At 30.6% G+C, this 22,110-nt stretch overlaps 1 protein-coding gene and 1 non-coding gene across 4 annotated transcripts; both read left to right on the top strand.

Annotated features, from left to right (window-relative positions):
• Positions 1 to 18: 18 nt before the first annotated feature.
• TRNAN-GUU (transfer RNA asparagine (anticodon GUU)) lies at positions 19 to 92 on the top strand. The gene has a single exon. It is a non-coding gene; the product is annotated as a tRNA-Asn (tRNA).
• A 254-nt stretch (positions 93 to 346) lies between these two features.
• On the top strand, positions 347 to 19,806 carry Dus4 (Dihydrouridine synthase 4). Of its 3 annotated transcripts, none has more exons than XM_075373258.1 (6): positions 347 to 580; positions 1,120 to 1,241; positions 5,664 to 5,727; positions 11,860 to 12,039; positions 14,005 to 14,213; positions 19,275 to 19,806. In XM_075373258.1, exons 1-6 carry the CDS (start codon positions 498 to 500, stop codon positions 19,682 to 19,684), a joined length of 1,068 nt encoding a protein of 355 aa, XP_075229373.1. In that variant the 5' UTR covers positions 347 to 497; the 3' UTR covers positions 19,685 to 19,806. The 3 variants fall into 3 exon arrangements, with proteins under 3 accessions (XP_075229373.1, XP_075229372.1, XP_075229374.1); XM_075373257.1 differs by having other exon boundaries at positions 350 to 580; positions 5,664 to 5,739; XM_075373259.1 differs by lacking the exon at positions 347 to 580 and adding an exon at positions 691 to 1,001 and having other exon boundaries at positions 5,664 to 5,739.
• Positions 19,807 to 22,110: the final 2,304 nt, after the last annotated feature.

The following is a 22,110-nucleotide window of genomic DNA, read 5'->3' as shown; positions in this document are numbered from 1 at the left end:
TCTGCCGCTTGCCTAACAGCCTCCGTGGCGCAATCGGCTAGCGCGTTCGGCTGTTAACCGAAAGGTTGGTGGTTCGAGCCCACCCGGGGGCGATTATTTTTTGCTTTTTCATTAGGGCTGAAGGGGTTCGTATTTTTTGACCATCTTCTTCAATTATTTCATTACCTAAAAAAACAGGACTAACAATATTTACAATAATCAATTTTCAAAAGCAACAAGTAATATCTTGCTTTTACAGCATGCCATTCACGACTTAAAAACATTTAATATAATTTCTTTACTGCCCTTAGATAATAAATAAATGTAGTTTATTATCTTTCATTACAAATCACCTAATTATGTTCTTGTATTTAGACGATGCTTTGTTGAATACTTCATCCTGAACATTTTTCAACTGGGACGGTTGGTTGGCTACAGTTGTTGTTGACAGTAGTTTTTGTCTGCTGGTTCACTGGGGGTTTGAGAGTGTTATTTTCATAGTATTTATTTTTATAATAATGAAAAATCATTGTGATATAAATGATTTATTCACTAATGAAACTTTAGTTAAAGTTGCTGCGCCTATGGTCCGCTACAGCAAGTATGGATTATAATTGCATTTTATTTGTTAGGTTATGTTAAGTTTTTTTTTTTGGTTTTTGTATTTTGTTGTGCACCCTTCTCTTGTTATGATTGATAGTGTTAACATGCAACCACATTTTGTAATGTTTCAAACTCTTCTATTTTTTTCTTATGTTTAATACGTATCATGGGGTTATCTATCACCAATGTTATTTGTGATAATTGAATAAACTGTTTATTGTGAAATAAAAATACTTTTCTAAGTACATTTTTGGAGGTAGTAGTTGTTCAATCTCACCATTCGAGTTTGTAATTTAAAAAGCATAGCAAAATGGATCAGTAGTTGTAGGAGAGTGTACTGATCAATAGTGCATTTACAGCTTAATAAAGGATATAGAAAATACTATCATCACATCATTAAGTAATATAGGAGAAAAGATGTAAATCATAATTTTATTTTCTTAATGCTATTTTTGTTGTAAAAAATATATTACTACACTGTAGTATAATAGTAAGTGTATTATTTATACTGTACAATTTTGTATTGTTTATTTATAGGTTACAATTTCGAACATTGGTTCGAAAATATGGCTGTGACCTTTGCTTTTCTCCAATGATAATTGCTGATTCATTTATTAAATCGTTGAAAGCAAGAGAAAGTGATTTTTCTACTAGTAATGGTATGGTTTTATTTAAATTACTATTCTTAGGAAGTTAAAAGTAAAAAAGTGTAATATGATAAAAACCATTAGTTTGGCTTCTAGTAATCCATATGGTAATTACGTATTAACACCACCGCACCTACAGCTTTATTTAAAAACAAAGTAGTCAATCGGATTTCGATGGAAAATGGGCCGAAACTCCTGTATCAGGATCAATAAAATTGTATTTATGATTAACTTTAGCATGTAGGAATCCTTTTATTTCTATTCTATTTGTATGGTAACCTACCAAACTGTCAGAATAAATTGTGCTATCGTCTGCACGGTTTTAATTTCAGGGTAATATTTAAAACATCTAACATTTAAAATTACTAAAAACATAACTAAACAACTAAAAACAAACAACAAAACAAAAAAGAAACAGAATTATTAATGGAACTACAAAAATAACCACGAATACTCAAAACAAAAAAAACACAACCGCAATCATCAAGAGCTGAACCTAACCTAATTAATTATTTATTACTTAAATAAATTATACTACATAATCAAAACATTACTGTTGATTAGTCAAGGTTAGCGAGCGTAGGTTAAGTTTGGTTAGATTATATTTTCATGTTTATATCTTTAAATATGTTTCACTATGATGTAAGAATTTTTTTCGATTTTCATTGTGTTCATCTGATATTTGTATCATTATGTAAATTTTTATTATTTTTCTATTTTCTGACACCTAAAATACATCATTAAATGAATAAATATATACCACCAAACACCCACTGTTCGGGTAATACTTGACCACAATTATTTTTACGTAAGGGTAGATTGCTCTTTATTGGTGCATTAGCGCAACTTCTGCTGCGGTGGTGTTAATACGTAAGTACCATCCATACTTAAGGTTGGTTGCTGGTTGTGATTACAAACAAAAAAATTATATATTCTAACATGGCCACCATAACGATAGAATTCAAAAAGCAGTCACACATCTGATAGGACCGTACCTTTTTAAATAAATGTTAATATTTCATTCCTTAGCATGCTTTTGAATTATTTTAATCCTCAGTTTGATTGATTGATATTGAATTAACTGCCATTTTACAGTGAGATAGAGCCCAGATATGTTGTCATTAAGGGACTTTTTAAATAAACATTTTGAAGGTGATGGATTAGTAGGAGCAAAAAAAATTCAGCGGCTGACTAGAAGTCCAGACTTAACAACCTTTGACAATTACCTTTGGAGCATAATCAAAAAAGAAATCTCCCATTTTGACTAAGGGATCTTGATGCACTGAAAATGCTGCGTGGGACTGTTATCTTTTAACACAGAAGAGAATGTTTAAACGCACTTTGCGACTGATAAAACTGTGTGTGGACAATGGGGGTGCATGTACAATGTAATTTGAAATAAAAATATTAAAGAAACTAATGAGAAACTGTAATTCACTGATAGTATTTCTGGTTTACTGGAATTGTTCGTGGCGTTATCTTATCATATCAAACTGGATTCAGGACTCACCTCGTTGGACTGACATCTCACACAGTTGTTTCGCAGACTCACACCTGTGACTCCTTGCTGGACTGATGTGGTAACGTCTTGCTGGACTGGTTGCAGAACTCCACCGAACCCACAGAACTTGCTGCCTCTCCTTGCAAGACTGATTTAGTAACGTCTCACAGAACAGAACTGATTTCTAGCTGTTCTTCCAGAGCTGTTTATATTGCTAGCCTTTTTACCTGCTGGACTGGACCCAAGTCGAAGCATGAGAACAGTCAGCCAAGGTTTTTGTTCACATGAATTCCAAACCTGGTCTCTTCTCACTGTACAGCAAATGTTCATTGTGTGTTAGCAAGCAGTATAACAAAGGATGATTGTTAAACGGACCTATACTTTACAAAAAGGGTTCTCTTTTTGTCTTTTTCCAGATTCCTGCAATTATTATACTTTATATTACTTTCATAATAATTGGTAGGAATCCGTTACTCGGGCCTACTATACCAGTCTTGTTACAATATTTTTGGATTATATATATTTACTATGTAGGTAACAAATTTGTCAGAGTAAATTTTTTTGTTAAGTACTCTGAAGAAAAATTGAAATTGTTTTTTTCACGATATCCCCCATCTCTTGAATGAATTTTGAAAAAAGTTAATATAATCAGTGCTCAGTACATTGAAATATTTGAGTCAAATTTGAAGAAAATCTGTTTGTTCAATCCTGAGATGTAAGGCCAAAAGCAGTGAGACACATATACATATGTACATATGTATCCATGTATATACATACATACATACATACATACACTTTATTGACTTAAATGAACACTAGTTGGACTCCAATTGCAAAAAACTTGATACCCAGTTCTTGACACAATCACTATACTTTCATGTTTAATACAAATTTTCTAGTTATATTTGCCAGGAAAGTAAAATATATGTTAAAATTATTGTAACAAAAATAGTAGTTCCTTTACCTGTGCCAGATTGTAATAGAAGCAGAATACTTTAGTTAATATCATTATGAAGATGGAAACATACCCCTGTATATTTTTAATCATTTATCTACTTTTTAATTTATTTTCTATAAAGTGTTCTGAAGAAGTAGAGATCTCTGAAAGTAATAAATGTAGCGGAAAAAAAATTAATGTATAATTTTATGGCTATAAATTTTAATCGTTAGCAATTTGTTAGTTACTGTGCATACCTTTTGCATGGTGCTGCCCGTGCAAAAATCATACCCAGACACATGCATATGCAGAAAGTGTGTTACCTAATGAATGCATTTTCTTTAAATTGCCAATTAAAGGAACGTGTCCATCAGATTAGTAATTACGACTACTTTACGTGTTGTCAGTTACATTATTGTTCACTGGTTTTTACTGTAATCTAATAATTAATATTTCAGTATTTTTTATCATTTTCATGCTGCTGATTGATTTTTTGATTTCATGATTTTTATAGAGTTGTCACTTCATTTATTTTTAGATAAGGTCATTTTTCCTAATTTTTTTTAAAGACAGTAATTTGTATAATTTGAAAGGCTTTACACTGAAAATTCAAATTATATTATGTTCTTAATCTTATAAAACATTAAAAGCTGAAAAAAGCCTTCTAAAATGTGTATGAGGTCTGTTCAGAAGAAAATAACCTAACATTTTTATTTATGTGCCAATGGAGATATTACATGTGGTTGGCAGCATTGTGTTCCACACAACTTTCTCTGTAACAACATGTTCTTGGATTGTTGATTTCTCATTTAGGTTTCGTGTTGTTATTTGAGTGTAAAATGTTTAAGTGTTAGTAGCGATTTTTATAATGTGTGATTTTTTGATGATTGAACTTCTGTCTCAGTGTTGTGTTATAGCCATAAACCCAGCTTTCATCTCCCATTATGATTCTTTGCATGAATGTTTCGTCGTCATTGGCTTGTTCAAGAAGTTGCAGACAAACGTCTACTCTATGTTCTTTCTGCTGTTCGATCATCAAACGAGGAACAAACTGTGCTGTAACTCAATACATGTTCAGTTTTTCAGTCAAAATGTCATGGTACGTTCCAGTTGAGATGCCAACTTCTTCTGGAAGTTCTCTGACAGTCAATTGGTGATTTGCATAAACCAGATTTTTCGATTTTCAAAACGTGGGTATCATCAATTGAAGCCTTCCTGATCGAGAGTCATCTTCAATTGACTGACAACCACTTTTAAATCGTTGAACCATTTGTAACAATGCGTAAGACCCAGAGCATCATCTCTGTAAGCTTGTTTCAAAAGTTGAATTGTTTCTGTGAAAGTTTTAACTGGTTTCACACAAAATTTTATGTTGTGTCGTTGCTCCCAAAAATCACACATTACAAAAGTCACTACCAACATGTTGCACTCAAAATAACAATAACATGAAAACTAAATGAAATAGCAACAATCAAAGAACATGTGATTACAGAGGAGTTTATGCAGAACACAATGCTGCCAACTGCACATCGCTAAATATCTCTGTTGGCGTGTAATTAAAAATGTTGGGCTATTTTCTACACAGACCTCGTATTACATTGTAACATATTTAACAATAATGTGCATCCTAACTTTAAAATATCAAAAATTATTTTAAGGAATGCTATAACGGAAATGAAAAGTTTGTTAAACATATGAATAAGAAGGTGTGAATAACTTGAAATATAATTATATCATTATATTTTATATTATGTAAGGGATACAGCTATGTTAACCTTTTGTATTATTGTTAACTAACAACTAATTCTTAATTTCTACTGTAAAAAAATTAAATAAATATATTTTTAAATTATTGATCTCCATACATTGGCAGCTATATGTTATGATATGCCTGATAGAATTAAGAAACATATTACATAGTTCGTTAATTTTTTTTCTATTAACATTGCTATTTGAGTGTATATCTTTAATGTTATTGTAATTTGTGTTTCTATAGAAGACACACCATTGAGTGTTCAGTTTGCAGCCAACAACAATGAAGATTTTGTCACAGCCGCTAAGTTAGTTGCACCGTAGGTCAATAACTAATATTTTTTCATCTCATTTGTGTAATTTTAGTTATGTTTATATAATTAAAGCTTTATCATCTCAGCTTTGTTTGTAGCTGTTATTCATATTTGACTACAGTCTTTTCTTGTAAGTAAAATTAAAATGAAACAGTCAAAAGAGAATTATACGCACATTTAGGAGAATTATAAATTGTTTATAATTCTAGATTATTTTAAATTGGTTGTAATTTCAGTTATATCTGTTTAATAAACTTTATTTTATTTTTTTGAGAAAAATATTATTCAAGAAAACATCATGTTTTTTTTACAGTAGTGTAATTAAAATTATAATGTTATCTAGTTATTTATTGTTTTATCACAGTTATGTGTGAAATATTTAATTTTGTTATGCTGAATAATACTTGAGTGAACTAGTGTCAGTTTCACTTTCATATTCAAAGAAAATCCCATTTATATGATACAAACTTACTATATTCACTAGTCATCCTTATCCTGCTTTAAGAGAAGGGGTATTCCATTTTATTTTAATTCAACATATTTTCAAGACTTATTGGATCACTATTTTTGATTTGGATGATATTTGGTATATGATAACTACCCACCTTGTAGTGGTGGGTAGTAGTGGCCAAAAAATACTTTTTTGTATTTTTTTTTTTTTAAATTTCCTGAGTTATAGATTATTTTCTAACTTGCCAATAATTAAAAATAGCCATTTTCATCACTTTTAGCAGTAGCTGTAGCAGTCTTATTTTGCATAATACAGATGTCCAAAAAGGGATTTTTGGAAAGAGTAAAGATGGAACTTCACCTTAGTGTACTCAAAATTAATTTTGAGTACCAAATTAGTATCAAATAGATTTGATAACCAAATCTAGTAATATTACTGAAATTACGTTTAAAAATTGTTGTTTTTTCAAATGTTGGCCCAAAATAAATAATGAAGGGCTTAGGTTAACAGGCCTGTTTTATACCTTTTAACTCTTATGTACTAGTAGTACTTGTAAAAAAAATTTGACTATTAGTGAGAGTCCTTCATTAAAAAAAAAATGGCCGCCAAATTGTAAGATTTTGAAATGTCATATTTTTGGGTCTCAAAAACCACATGTGGGACAGGTAGCAAAAATCTGAAATGTTTAGAGCAGTAATTACTTTTTATGAACTTTAAAACCATATAAAATCTGTTTGTTACTCAAAGGGGTTGACAAGTAATGAAGCCATCAAAACCACTCAAAAACCCTGTTCCTTCTGATCGTGAACAATGTATCTAAAAAATTCACATTATGTATTTTTTCAGATAATAATGTACACCTACTATACAAAATATTTTGATATGTCTATAATTAGATAGCTTATATTCTAGTTAGTTTGTTAAAGTATGACTTATACACACAAACTCATGTTTAAACATGAAAGTGAGTAGACATCCATGGACATGAATGTTTGCATAATCCTGAGTGTAAAAAAGTAGAAGGCTCAGTAACTGTTTTGATTTCAATCTGATATGTTGTATTATTGCTAGTGTTAATACTGTGGTTAGGTAATGTACACTTGTTTATAAAGTAATTTTATTAGCAGAGAACTTCTCTATTACGCGATATCTTTCATTTTTAATTTTATTAAACAGAGAAATTTTTATTTTAGCTGTAGAGAAACTGGGATAAGACAAAGTGAGGTACAATTGGTAATTATATAATTTATACTAACTGTATTGTTATTGTAATGCTAATTTGCATTTTATAAAAATGGATTATGGAGTGTACAATTGCATTCATACTGAAACAGTATGTCACAAATTGACTTACAATACATCTGTATTGCATGCTATTTTAGAGTTTACTGAATAAATAACATTGATATCTTTAAGAAGTGGATGTACTGAAACAAAAAATATCTGTACTTTTTACAAAACCGGATATTTAGATAAATGTTATCATATTAATGTGAAAAGTTGCTCTGACCCATTTAGCTGTCATACTAAACCGGTTAAGAAATATCTTTGACAATTTCAACAAGCAATCCAAATTTAAAATTAATTCCAAGCAGAGCACTGTGTACAAAATGCTTACAAAAACCACAAGATGATACAGAAAGCGAACCAGAATGTCAAGATATATTTGAGCTTCAATGCGTTATAGTCGAGTCTGCGAATAAAGCTTGTTCAGCACTTGGCATTTCCTCTGTTAAGGTTCAAAAATGATTGAGCAGTGCAAAGGAACCAATTTAAAAAAATAAAATTACAAAAAGAGTCAAGTCAGTTACCAGTAAACTAAACAATTCCTGTGATTTAAATATTTCTACACAAAAGAAACCAGTTTAGTAACACAAAATTATGTTGATTTAGGTAGGGAATATGACGAATTTATCATTAATATAAGAGATAAAATGAAAACAGTTACATCAACCCAGGAAAAAATTAGTACTTTAAATTTATTAGCAAGCAGTAGAAACATTAAAAAAATTCTAAATGAGTTTTGTGTTAGTCAGTATTTAACCCGTCAATCCAAACAATTGGTTAAAACAAGTGGAATTTTGCCACAAATTGGCAAAAAGAAGCCCAGTCACATAATTGATGAAAATGTTATTGACTATATCCAAGATTTTTACCAGAATGATGAGCACAGCCAAATGATGTCAGGCACGAAGGATTGTGTCTCTGTAAGACAAGCTGTCAGGAAGAAAATTAATATTCAAAAAAGGCTTATCTTATATAACTTAAAAGGATTGTACACAGGCTTCAAAGAAAAACATAATTTAAAAATTGGTTTTTCAAAATTTGCTGATTTAAGTGATTTTGTGTTCTGGCTGGTGGGTCACGTACTTTCTCTGTTTGTGTATGTGCCACCCACCAAAATGTAAAACTCATGTTATCTGCTCTAAAAATGAAATTTGATTATAAAAGTCTTCTTTCAACCATGTTATGTGATATAGAAAATGAAACATGCATGCTGTCACACTGTGAAAAATGTTGAGGTACTAATGAAGTGCTCAGATTACTGCAAGAGAGCTGGGATGATTCTGATTCTGAAATTGTCTTCAAACAGTGGGTTTCTGTTGGCCATTGTGAACTAACTACTCAAATTTTTCCATTTCAAGAATACTTAGATAAACTTAATGAAAATTTAAATAATCTAAAAAGGCATCATTTTGTTGCAAAGAAACAAGCTAATTTCCTCAACATTAAAAAGGAAAACTTGTTGGAGGGTGAATGTATTGTATTGCGAGACAATTCTCTCAAAATTTTTCTTTTGTGATACAGAATGAAGATCTCTCATATCACTGGTCAAAAATTTATGCCGCAGTACATCCATTTCCCATATATTTTTAAAAAGAAGGAAAATTAAAAAGTCAAAGCTACTGTGTGATTAGTGAGTACTTGAAGCACAATATTACATCATTCTTCTGCTTCCAAAAGCAAGTTATAAATAAAGTAAAAACACTGTTATCACAAATTAAATCATTTTTTTTATTTTTCTGATGGCTCCTCAGCTCAATATAAAAACAAAAAAATTTCATAAATTTGTGCTACCGTCAAGAAGATTTTGAAATCGCAGCTGAATGCATTTTTTTTGCCTCATACCATGGAAAAGGACCATGTGATTGTATTGGTGGAACTGTAAAAAGGACTGTGCCTAAAGCAAGCCTTCGAAGGACAGTTAACAATCAAACTGTTGCATCCTCTGAAATGTAAAATTATTGCAAAGACAATATTTAAAACCTAACTTTTATTTTCTACTCTAATAAAGATGTTCAAGTGACTGAAGAATACCTCAGTTTTTGTTATCAGGTAATCACAACAGTCCCAGAAACAAGAATCTTTCACAGTTATGTTCCAACAAGTCAGAAATGTATTCTGAAAGTCTGGGTGACCTCTGAGTCAGAAACATTTACTGACGTAAATGTTTATTGGTACACAAGGACATTAGTGTTTCTGATTGATTTGTAGGTTTATCAAAGCCATGATGTAAAAATTATGTCTGCTGCGTATACCATGATGGTTACATGAAGTCATTGAAGTCAAAATACATGAAAATGAAGAATAATATCGAATACACTTTTTCCATCCACAGGTCCTGATACTTCATTCAAGAAATCATTGATGGATTATCAAACATGGGTTCAACTAGAAAATATTTTAAAGATTCTTATACGTTCAGATCTTTTTCTATCAACTACTGGAAGAAGATACAACATTATACCAAATAGGATTGAGGACTTATCAATTTGACTTAGTAAAAAAATGGCAGGAGCACTAAGTTATGTTAATTTAGTTTGTTATCAAAAAGTGGAAGATTTATTCATAACTTCCATTAGCAAGAGTAAAATAAGGTAAAAGTGAATTGAACAACTTGTTAATGTATTTGAATTGTTTATTATTTTGTAATTATTATTTATCATTCTGTAATTGACTATTTATCATTTTGTAATTGATTATTTATTAATTATCAATATATTCATTCTAATGAGTTTAGTTGTAATTTTTATAATCTGGAAAAAAATACATAACAGTATTTTTGGATACGTTGTTTACGGTTAGAAGGAATTGTGTTTTTAGTGGTTTTGTTGGCTTCATTACTCGTCAACCCCTTTGAGTAACAAAATAAATTTTATATGATTTTAAAGTTCATAAAAAGTACTTACTGCTTAAAATATTTCAGATTTTTGCTACGTATCCCACATGTGGTTTTTGGGCCCGAAAAATACAACATTTTCAAAATCTTACAATTTGGCGGCCATTTTTTTAATGAAGGACTCTCAGTAACAGTACAATTTTTTTTATAAGTACTACTAGTACCTAAGAGTTAAAAGGTAAAAAACAGTTCTGTTATCCTAAGATCTTCATTATTTATTTTGGGCCCAAAATTTGAAAAAAAAAAAAAAACAATTTGTAAATGTAGCCTCAGTAAACATTACAAGACTTGGTTATGTAACAAAATTAATTTTGAGAACAGAAAGTCTTACAGAAAGTAAGATGAAGTTCCATCTTTACTCTTTCCAAAAAACTGTTTTTGACCCTCTATATGATGTAAAATAAGAATGCTATAGTTCATGGAAAAATTGATGAAAATGGCTTTTTTTACTTGTTGGCAATTTAGAAAATAGTCTATTACTCAAGAAAAAATGTTTTTTTAAATATAAAAAAACATTCTTTTCCCACTACAAGGTGGGTAGTTACCTACCATTTTCCAAATATCATCAAAATCAGAAATAGTGAAGCAGTGATCATTTGTTGAATTAAAATGGAATACCTCAGGATAAAGTCATGTCAGAATAAAATGAAAATAGATTAATAGAATATAAAGATTGTAAATTGGTTTAATTGTTACATATACAACACTATATTGTTCCATAAGTATCCAGAAAATTGTAGAAGCGAGAAGGAAAATGTCTTTTTTTATTACATCAAAAACTAAAATAAAAAACAAAGTTGTTTAATTTAATAAGTGTAATGAGTAAAATGTTATATAAAATTTTTATATAAAGATTAATAATATTATAAAATTTATCGCACATACACCTTTTTAATTTGTATAAAAGGTTTTATGAAAGGAATCCATCACTTACTTTTGCTTAATCTTTATTTTAACTTTTGTAATTGCTGTATATTTTAAATTCAAGGTATTGGTAGGAGTTGGCAGTTGTTAACATAAGACTTAAAAATTAAATGTAGAGACTTCGGTAGAGCAATAAAAAATATTTTCTGAAATATAGAATATATAACTTTTTTAAGATTATGTATTATTTACTATGTAACAGTTAATTTTATAATGTGTGATTTTGATTCTCTCACCATAACGTAATCTTTGAAAAAAAGTGAAATTGAACACTATATTAAATAAATAGAATCATTAATAAAGCTTAACTTGGATATTGTATGAAAATAAAATGTAATAGAACACGATCTATATCTGACATTTAAAATTATTTCAAAATGAGTGCTGTTTTGGGTACAGAAAACAATCAGTACAGGATACAGCGTAGAGTTCATTTGTAAAAACTGATGAAAACTAAAGGATATATTTTGAAATATTAGATGAGCAACATATATATATATATATATATATATATACACACCTCATATATATTTGTTAATATTTATTTATTATTATTCTTTTTAACTTTTAGGTACTGTGATGGTGTTGATTTAAACTGTGGTTGTCCTCAGCGTTGGGCTATGAAAGAAGGTTATGGTGCTGACTTATTGAAAAAGCCACAGATTATTAAAGACTCTGTTCTGCAGCTAAGAAATAGTATACCAAAACCTTTTGCGGTGTCAGTTAAGATAAGAATAAACCCTGATATTAGGTAAAATGGTATTATAGAAATTTTTTTTTAAATTTTGTACTCTGCTAATTCGATATATGTATTTAGTATCCAGTATGTCAAATTTTTATTTAATATTTTACAGACAGAAAATAACTCACTAAAAATATACGTCTGCAGACTAGCTGTTTCATAATTTTTTATCAATAATATATTGGTGAAAAATTATTTGAATTGTAAAAGTGTACTTCTCTTTTTTACTGTTCAGTAATCAATATTTACACTGTAAATGGTGTAAAATCTATAACCAGTTAATATTACTTTTTATTGGGATTAGTTTAGTAAGAAAAAGGTTTGTGAGGGTTATTTTTTTTCTAAAAGGGAGGCTATTCCAAATTTATTTCTGGCTCATAAAAAGAAAATAAGGTTTTATTACATCTATAAGTTATAATTCTACATTACCTTTCCTTTAATCATTACTTCAGCCTCCTTCTGCTTGTGTGAATGTACTACATGCTTAGACAAAAGAAAAAAGAGTTTTGTGAGTAGTCTCCATTATTTATACTGAATTGGCATCTGAAACTTCTTTAACATTTCATAATCTACTTCTGATTTTATTGTAATCCAGGTTTCTTGAATTCGGTTCCAGAGTTCAATAATCATATTTTAGTGCCACAATTTTCTCCTTCTTAATCATGCATCTCTGTTTACTCACCTTTGAATTTCCAGTACTGGTCTGTAACAGTGCTTTCACTCATGACATTAATACCATAATGATCTACGGATCTTGGTGATAGTGTGAACTTCTACTGGGAAATAGTTATCATGCCACATCCTCACAGTTGGTGAGAACAACAGTGACAGGTTCCATATTTCATTGACTGTTTCTTTACTGGCGCTGAATGAACAGATGCTAGATTTGCTGTAACAAAATTTATATATTTCGGGTGATTACTGTTGCTGATACCTTGTTCCTGTAGTAGTTGATTACTTTCAAGTCAATTGGAAGTCATTTTCAGAAGAATTCTCATAACCTACTTGCAATAAGAGAGCATGAATCTAACTATGAAAATTATTTATTAAAATGTTATATTATTAAGTAAAAGTATTAAAAATATTTTTCACTTAATCTGTATGATATTTGTAATTTTATTTTATACCATGTTTCCATAATTTTATAACATGAAATCTGCTTTAATTATTCTTTGTGATGGTATGCTTGTGTGCATCACTTTATTCGCCAGGAGCACATGAAATTGATAGTAGTTTGCAGTCTTTTATTAAATTTAACCTTGGCATTCCTTTTTAATACATCTTGCGGAGTTAATGTAGAAATCCTGACATTACAGAGAACAGACTTAAAGACATCAGGCTAACATAATCTTAGTGAAGAGGATTGTGCTTCTAAATGGAACATTCATATTTTAGAGTTAGCTCACCTGTTTATTAATGTTCGTAATGAATATTAATAAGATGTAATGAAACCAGATTAATGGGATTATTAATCATCATAATGAGAACATTGACATCATGAGTCAGTGTGCTACTATGCTCAAAAATGCTTCTTCAATTAAGTGGCTTGTTTCACTGTGATGTCAACTTTAAAATCTCATATGCTCAATTCTTTATTTATGATAATGCCACTAGTCATGAATGGATTGCAGAGTCTGAAATCAAAACTTCTTTCTACATACATAATATACCTTTTTTCTGATTTCATTGTGAAAGACACAGACATCTATTGAATAAGGAGAGAAAGAAATTGGAAATGCTAACGTCTCCCTGCATATGATCTTTTCATTGTCATAAAAACCATAAAAAGAGGTGATAACAAATGACAATACTATGTTCATTATTGCCCGATGTCACACTGTCTGATTGTAAATTTATTTGTATATTAAAAAATATATAAAATATCTATTTAAAAAATTTCTAGTAAAAATAATTTATAGATTATTCTATTTCTGAATGTTTATTTAAAAATTTATAAAATTACTCATGTTTCAGGCTTACTGTTGAATTATGTAAAAGCCTAGAAGCAGCTGGAATTACTTTTATAACTGTTCATTCAAGAACACCATCTCAGCGTTGTGAACCAATTAATTTAAATGCTCTTCAAGATATTAAACAAAGTATAAAAATACCCCTTATAGCAAATGGTGATATAAGATCCCTAGATGATGCATTATTGATGCAAGAATTAACTGGATGTAATGGTTTGTGTTTAAATTTTATATTTTAAAAACAGAGTTAGATTTAGAAAAATGTCTTAATTAAAATACTAATTTAATTTCAAACTTATGTTAGTTGGACTAGAGCTTCTATTAGAAGTCTGCTGAATAATATGTTTCAAAGAAATAATATGTTTGTAAAGAAATGAGTAACAGAGATAACTGTTGTTTACTCCAAGTAGCTGGCTTCAATCCTGTGTTACTTATCTTACATAAAGATAAGATTTTTTATTAAACCTTCACTCCATGTGTTAAATAGTTATAGAATGTAAACAGGTATATACCTTTTTTAAAACATTGGCTACAAATCTTTATTGGTTTTTCTTTTTGTTTTCAATCATTTGACTGTTTTGATGCAGCTCTCCAAGATTCCTTATTTAGTGCCAGTTATTTCATTTTAGTATAACCCCTACATCCTATATCCCTAACAATTTGTTTTACATATTCCAAATCTTGCCTGCCTTCACAATTTTTCCCATCTACCTACCCCTCCAATATCAAAGCAACTATTCCAGAGTGCCTTAAGATGTGGCCTATAAGTCTGTTTCTTCTTGTATCTATATTTTTCCAAATGCTTCTTCATCAATTTGCCATAACACCTATTCATTTCTCACTTTATCCACCCATCTGATTTTTAACATTCTGCAGCACCACATTTCAGAAACTTCTCATCTCTTCTCCTCGGGTACTCTGATTGTGCAAGTTTCATTTACTTCCATATAAAGCTATGTTTCAAACATATACTTTCAAAAATAATTTTCTAATGTTTAAATTAATTTTTGATGTAAACAAATTATATTTTTGACTGAGAGTTCGTTTCGCCTGTCCTCTTTGGCATTTTATATCGCTCCTGCTTCATCCATCTTTAGTAATTCTACTTCCCAAATAACAAAATTCTTCTACCTTTGTAGTCTTTTTCATTCAATCCTGAACTCTGAGGTCTTCCATTCCTCATATAGAATGGAAGAAGTTCTATAATCTATCTGATACCTTGCAGTATCGCCTGGCTTTTTCCACGTGTATATTCTTCTATTATGATTTTTAAACTGGGTATTGGCAATTACTAAATTATACTTTTTGTAAAACTCAATAAGTCAGTCCCCTCTTTCATTTCTTTTGCACTACCCTTTTTCATCCACAATATATATTTCCTTCCTTGCCTTTTCCAATGCTTCCGTTCCAATCTCCAACTATTATTAAATTTTCATCCCCTTTTATGTGTTTAATTGCTTTGTCAATCTCTTTATATACCAACTCTACCTCATCATCATCATCATCATCATGGACACTTTTAGGCATATACGATTTTAGACGATAATTGTTGGCTTAGGTTTTGATTTTATCCTCATTACAATTATTCTATTGCTAAGCTTTTTGAAATACTCTACTCTCTTCCCTATTTTCCTGTTCATTATAAAACCTACCTGCCCTCTATTTGACGCTGAGTTAATTCTAAAATCACCTGACCTAAAGTTGTTTTCCTCTTCCCATCAAACCTCTCTAATTCCTACTACATCTACATTTCTCTTTTTCGGTTTTTTATCCTACTAACTTTTTTTAGATTTTAATATTCCACGCTCTGACTCGTAGAATGTTATTTTTTAATTTTCTGGTGACCTCTTCCTTAGCAGCCTTCATCCGGAGATCCGAACGAGGGCTAGTTTATCTCTGGAATATTTTATCAAGGAAGATGCCTCCATTTTTGTTACATGAAAATGCAGTGAGGAACATTTTCTTGGAAAAAAAACAGCTGTAGTTTTCCATTGCTTTCAGCTGCGCAGTACTCAGAAAATTGAATAATTTAGATATGGCCGTTTAAGTCCTCCTGACTTAGGTCCTTAACGTTTACTGAAAGAGCTGCTACTCTCTTTCAGCAATCATTTCTTTGTCTTGTTCTCAACATATATCTGTCCAATATGGTTGCACCTTCGGCCCAGCTACTCTGTATCAAGTTCCCTCACCATTGGCAAGATCTCATGATTCATAGAGGGAATATTGGTTTTATATTAACATGCTTTTGCAACATTTGTGATTTTTGCATGCCCCTTCCATGGAAGCTACATATATTGTGGAATTTTGTTGTATTAGGTAGAATGATGCAAGTAATCATTTGATGATATAAGTTTTCATAAAATTACCTAATAATTTGGAAATTATCATGTGTAACAAGTACTTTAAAGTTTATAAAAATAAATGGCTTCTTAGCCATTATAATGAAAAGAAATAAAATATTAATTATAAATAATGAAAAGAATTAAACCACACTTCAAAGTTCAAGGCTTTGTTAATGATGGAGTATTATGAGAGGCACAGAAGCAGAAGTACAAAAAGCACTGGATATTTGTCATGAAAAGATGAAAGAATTTGACTTCTTCAATTATACTGGGGGAACAAAAAAGGATTTTTTTTATCTCAGGAGAAACGTAAGTGATTTTGATAGTATTTTTTCTCCTGAATTTAAATGTGATATCGGTTTTTCCCCAATACGCGAGGTTTTCAAGAGACAGGCATTTATAATTTCAAACATTTTAATACTTTCTGCATTCTTAACAACACAATATTCAAACATTTGACTCACCTAGAAAGTAAAAAATGAAGATTTTCTGTTATATCTCATCTGTGGAGCATCCCTCTTAAAGGTCCAACAATAATCGGCCAGCATATTAGTATTCCATTTGCCTTGATATCTCTTTTCTGTAGCTGAAATCTCATGATGAAAGTGTTCCCCATGCTCATTGCTCACTGCGCCAAGATTTTCTGGGAAGAAATCTAGGGGCGAGTGCAGGAAGTGTACTTTTAAGGATATATTACAACCCAAAGTATAGAGTGGTATAGAGTGTTGTTCTATTCTATTCCGTACAAGTTTGTCTGGTTTTTATGTGAGGTCAGTTTTATCATGTTTATTAATTTGATATGTAGTCCGAGGTGTCTTAGAATTTTTAGTACGGATTCTCTGTGGATCCATTCATAAGCTTTCTTGAAATCTACAAATGTTATCACCATATCTGTTTCTTTTCCTGTTGTAATCCATTATTAGCTTGATACTCATGATCTGGTCTGGACAGCTCCCTGGTATTCTCCTAGTTCTTTCTTGAGTTGTGGATCAATTCTGTTGAAGGTGATTCTTGGAAGAATTTTGTATGTTGTATCTAGGAGTGAGAGTCCCCTGTAATTGTTAGACTCTGTTTTGTCCCCTTTTTTGTATAGTGGTTGGATGAGGGCTGTCGCCCAGTGTTCTGGTAATTCTTCTTTGATTCAGATGTTCACAAGCTGTTAATGAAGGGGAATTTTTGCTGCCTTTCTGCATGTTTCCAGATCTCTACAAAAGTCTGATCTTCTCCTGCTGCTTTGTAATTTTTCATCTCCCCCCAGTGATTGGTAGACTTCTTTTATTGTGAGAGGGTTGTTGTTTTCTGGTGGTGTTATTATTGGTATGTTGGTATTAAAGTTTAGGAATTCTGTCAGTTATTCGCAATTTAGGAGTTTGTTGAAATATTTAGCTAGGATTTTGGTGTTGTCTTTATTGTTATGGGTCAGCTTACAGTTTTTATTCTTTATTAGTAGGGTTGGGGATTCGTATTTTTGGAGCTGATTTTTTAGGTTTTGTAGTAGTCTCTCAATTGTGTTTTAGTGAATTCTTCTATTGACTTCAGTGTGTCTTTATGGTGTTGTCTTTTTATTCAACTTAGGATTCAGGTGGTTTCTTTTCTTTGTTTTACTAGATTTTGAAAGGGTGTTTCTGATTTTTGGGATTGGTGAAATGCTATGCTTGATGTCTTTTTTTCCACTGTTTCATCACATTTACTGTCCCACCATTGATGTTTTTTCGGGATTTTATTGGAACTAATTTTTCTGCTATTTGTTTAAAGTTGTTGACTAGAGCTTCGAGTTTATCTGTGATTGTTATTTTTTTGGTTGATTTTGGTAATTTTCGTTCTTGATTATTTGGTAGGGTCCATTTTTCTTTTAGTTTTAGGGGCTTGGTTTTGTTGCTTTCTTTAGGGAGTAAATTTAATTTTGACTACATAATGGTCTGAGCCTGTGTCTACTCCTCGGAGGACTTTACGTTGTAGATCTCCTTGTGGTGGTGTTTGTCCATGAACCAGTCCATGGACCAGTATGGTCTTGTTGACATTCTTCTTTAGTATAGTCGGAGTGTTTCCAGGTTTCCTCTTGAATTAGGTGGATTTTCAGATAGGTTGTGGTTTCTGCAGAGATCGATGAGTCTCTGTCCATTTTTGTGAGTTTTCTTTGGGCTAGCCAATTTTCATTGAGTTGGAATATCTTCTTTCTCTGCTAGTTGAGTGCCTAGTTGAGATTAAAAATTAATCTCTGATTAATTTTTTAACATGGTTTTTGGTGATGTTATTTTTAGTAAGGTCAAGTAGATCCCAGAATTTTTTCTTTTCAGTCTTTTGTAGAGTTATTTTTATTATTAATGGGTGTATGGATGTTTCAATATATATATCTATATATTAATGTATCAGTGTTTATTAAGTAATAGAAGGTAAGAGAGGTAATAGCAGGGGAAGGTCATCAGATTAATCAAGTAATTTATAATGAAAAAACGTATGATAAAATAATTTATTATCAGGATAAATCTATCCTACTGTAACTTTCTTTCTCTGAAGTGTGCAGAACTTTATAATTCAGCATAATAAATTCAAAATTGATATTTTAGAATATTAATCACATTTACTCATTTAACCCACCTTCAGATTCTGTAGTTAATATTTATTATTATTATTTTTTAGTAGTTTTACTTTGTTCTTGCTTAGACAACAATGATGTTTACATTACAGGTATGAAATGCAGCTAATCACTGTGTCCAGTATTTATAAGTAGCATTAAAAAATCACTGTTATTTTCAATCTTATGCTTAATTATAATTTTGTTTGCTGCCTATCACTTATGTATGTTTAATTTCATTTTTAGAGTAAAAATTTAGTTATTCCTGAATATTGTTCCTAAATGTTAATTTTAAATATTTTTTGTTTTATAGTAGGAATTTTGTTGTTTGTTTTTAAATATTTTTTTTAATTACAGGAGTAATGGCTGCAAGAGGATTACTTCAAAATCCAGCTCTCTTTTCTGGCTATGATAAAACTCCTGTTGCATGTGTTGAAGCTTGGGTCAAACTTGCTATAGAATCTGAAATGCCATTTCAGTGTTTTCATCACCATCTTGTTTTTATGTTAGAAAAAATTTTACCAAAACCTGAACGTAGAATATTTAATGTGCTCAGTTCAACTCCTGATGTATTAGATTCTCTTGTGAATTATTTTAGTATTGAAGTACCTGTGCGAAATAATTTGTCAAGATTTAGGACAGATATTATTTATAAAGATGAAACTATAAGTGAAAGCAGTTATTTTCTTGATAAAATTTCAAAGACTACTCCTCAGTTACCATTTGAGGATTATTTAAGTGATTCTTGTTATTTATTTGGAGAATGATGTTATTTTCATTGTTTCTCTTTTCTTGGTTAGTAGAATTTGCTATTACTGCCATATTGACATGATTTATGTAAAATATTCTATATTCTGTTTTAATCAAAATAAAGAATTTATTATTATGATGAGCTCAGCAATCTTAGTGTATTGTGACATTTTCTAAATTTTGTTTAAAAATATAAAGTGTGACTTAAAAGTATAAAGAAAAATGAAAACTTCCTTTCCCTGTCCAGTTGTTATATTAGCAAAAACATGTTCTTCTACCCCCACACAGAAAACACTTTGTTCAAAATACACACTCATATAACTACTAGCTGTTGTAAGGTCTTATCAGATATAAAAATCACTGCTAATCTGTTCTTGTACAATAAAATGAGAGATAATTTTTTAAAAATATATATAAAAAGGAAATTTTGTAACTTTGTTCCGTAGTTATCATTTTAATATTTTTGTTAAAAAAAGTATTTGGGAGGTAAACAAGATTAAGGAGGATTTACAAATTTTACATTTAAAATCTTTTTAGAATCAAAATATAGGTCATTAAATTTTAATATTATGAAAATAACTTTTTTATATAAGGTTACAATTTAATCCCTCATTTTTTTATTTTATTTTATATTTTTTTGTTTAACCTCTTGGGACCACCATTAGGTATTATTTCAAAGGATGAGATGGATGATTTGTAGCATGTAAAAATGCCACCCTGACTGGGATTTGAACCCAGGACCTCTGGATGAAAGGCCAAGACGCTACCACTCACACCACACCACAGAGGCTGGCTATTTCCTGAATTGCACCTGAAAAACCACAAAAATTCAGTACTGTATATTGGCAGTGCATTGATGCCTTAGAAGTAAGTATTCTCTTTTGCGCAGCTATATGAAGTGTGGCTATTAAATAACGAGACTAATGCTGTAAAATATTTTATTTTAAATTTATACATATTTAGTTGTTATCCCCTTCAATATACACCCCTCCTCTATCCCTACAATGCTCCATGCAAATTTTCCATTGTTCGAAACATCCTGGAAGTCTTCTTCTATGAGCTCTTTCATGATGCGTGCCACTTTTTCTTTCACAGCTTCAACGGTCTGAAATCTTGTTCCTTTTAATGCAGATTTGACCTTCGGGAACAAATAAGTCACATGGTGCCAGTCAGGTGAATAAGGTGGATGGTATAAGACTGGGATGTTATACTAGGCTAGAAATGTCGTGACAGACAATGCAGTGTAAGCCGGTGTGTTGTCCTGATAAAGAACCCATGACTTGCTCTTCCACAATTCAGGTCGTTTTTTTCTTTTTTTCACAGATTTGAATAAGGACTTCAAGGTAGTAATGTTGAAAAAATAGTTTGACCTTCAGGAACCCATTGAAGGTCGAATCCCATGAATATCGAAAAAACAATCATCATCGCTTTAAATTTTGATTTACTCATTCGAGCTCTTTTAGCCCTCAGTGAAGTTGGGGGCCTTCCAATGCATGGATTGACACTTAGTTTCTGGATTGTAAGTGAAAAACCAAGATTCATTACATGTTTTCACTCTTTCCAAGAAGTTTGGGTCATTTTCAATGGCATTCAAAGTATTAGAAGAAACGTTTTCACAAACTTCTTTTTGTTCAATTGTGAGAATTTTAGGCACCATTTTCATGTACACCTTTTGCATGTAAAAATTGTTATGTAAAAAATGCCTTACATATTCTTTGTTAATTCCTACAGTTTCAGCAATCACACAAATAGTTAACTGATGGTCAGATCGGATCAAATTACCAATTTTTCAATATTTTTATTCGTTTTTGACATGGAAGGATGACCCAGGTGAACATTATCTTCAAAGTCTTGTCAACCATCTTGGAAATCCTTAAACCACTCAAAAATCCATGCACGTGATAAATATTCATTGCCATATACTTTTTTTTAATAAAATATAAGTTTCAGTAGCTGTTTTTCCAAGTTTCATATGAAATTTTGTGGCAATTCTTTGCTCTAATAAAACATGTATTATTTTTTCAGCAAAACAAAAAACAGATGTTGTCCAAACGAAGGCTATGGCCAGACTAATATGTTTACAGAAACTGGAGTGGCAACAGTCAAAAGAGAAAACCTCACATTACACAGCTGTCGATCATACAAATTTGGTTGCATGTGAAGTTCTTCTGTAGCTGCATTAGTCTCATTTTTTAATAGCCACACCTTACATATAATATTCCAATTATTGGAATCAGGAACTCTTTTTCTGGACTTCTCTTGAATCCTTTTTTCACATTATTCTGGATATCAACAATTTCAGTCTAAGCTACAATTGAATTTAATTGAAATAAAAACTTTCAGCTTTACATGAGTTATGTAAATCAGCACTGATATAAATTAATACCAAAATATTTTTTAGTTAAAAATTAGATTTAAAACTGGAATAAGATATAAATAAATA

This window comes from Lycorma delicatula, chromosome 8 (genome assembly GCF_047948215.1).
Source record: "Lycorma delicatula isolate Av1 chromosome 8, ASM4794821v1, whole genome shotgun sequence".
In the NCBI taxonomy this organism is placed as follows: domain Eukaryota; kingdom Metazoa; phylum Arthropoda; class Insecta; order Hemiptera; family Fulgoridae; genus Lycorma; species Lycorma delicatula.
The sequence above is the reverse complement of the archived record's forward strand: the minus strand, read 5'-3'. Positions and strand labels throughout refer to the sequence as shown.

Excerpts from the sequence above, each read along its gene's own strand:
- Dus4 (XM_075373257.1), top strand. The coding sequence starts at position 498 with ATGAAAAATCATTGTGATATAAATGATTTATTCACTAATGAAACTTTA. Across the intron at positions 5,740-11,859 it reads GCCGCTAAGTTAGTTGCACC|GTACTGTGATGGTGTTGATT; the intron begins GTAGGTCAATAA and ends TTTAACTTTTAG. Across the intron at positions 12,040-14,004 it reads AGAATAAACCCTGATATTAG|GCTTACTGTTGAATTATGTA; the intron begins GTAAAATGGTAT and ends CTCATGTTTCAG.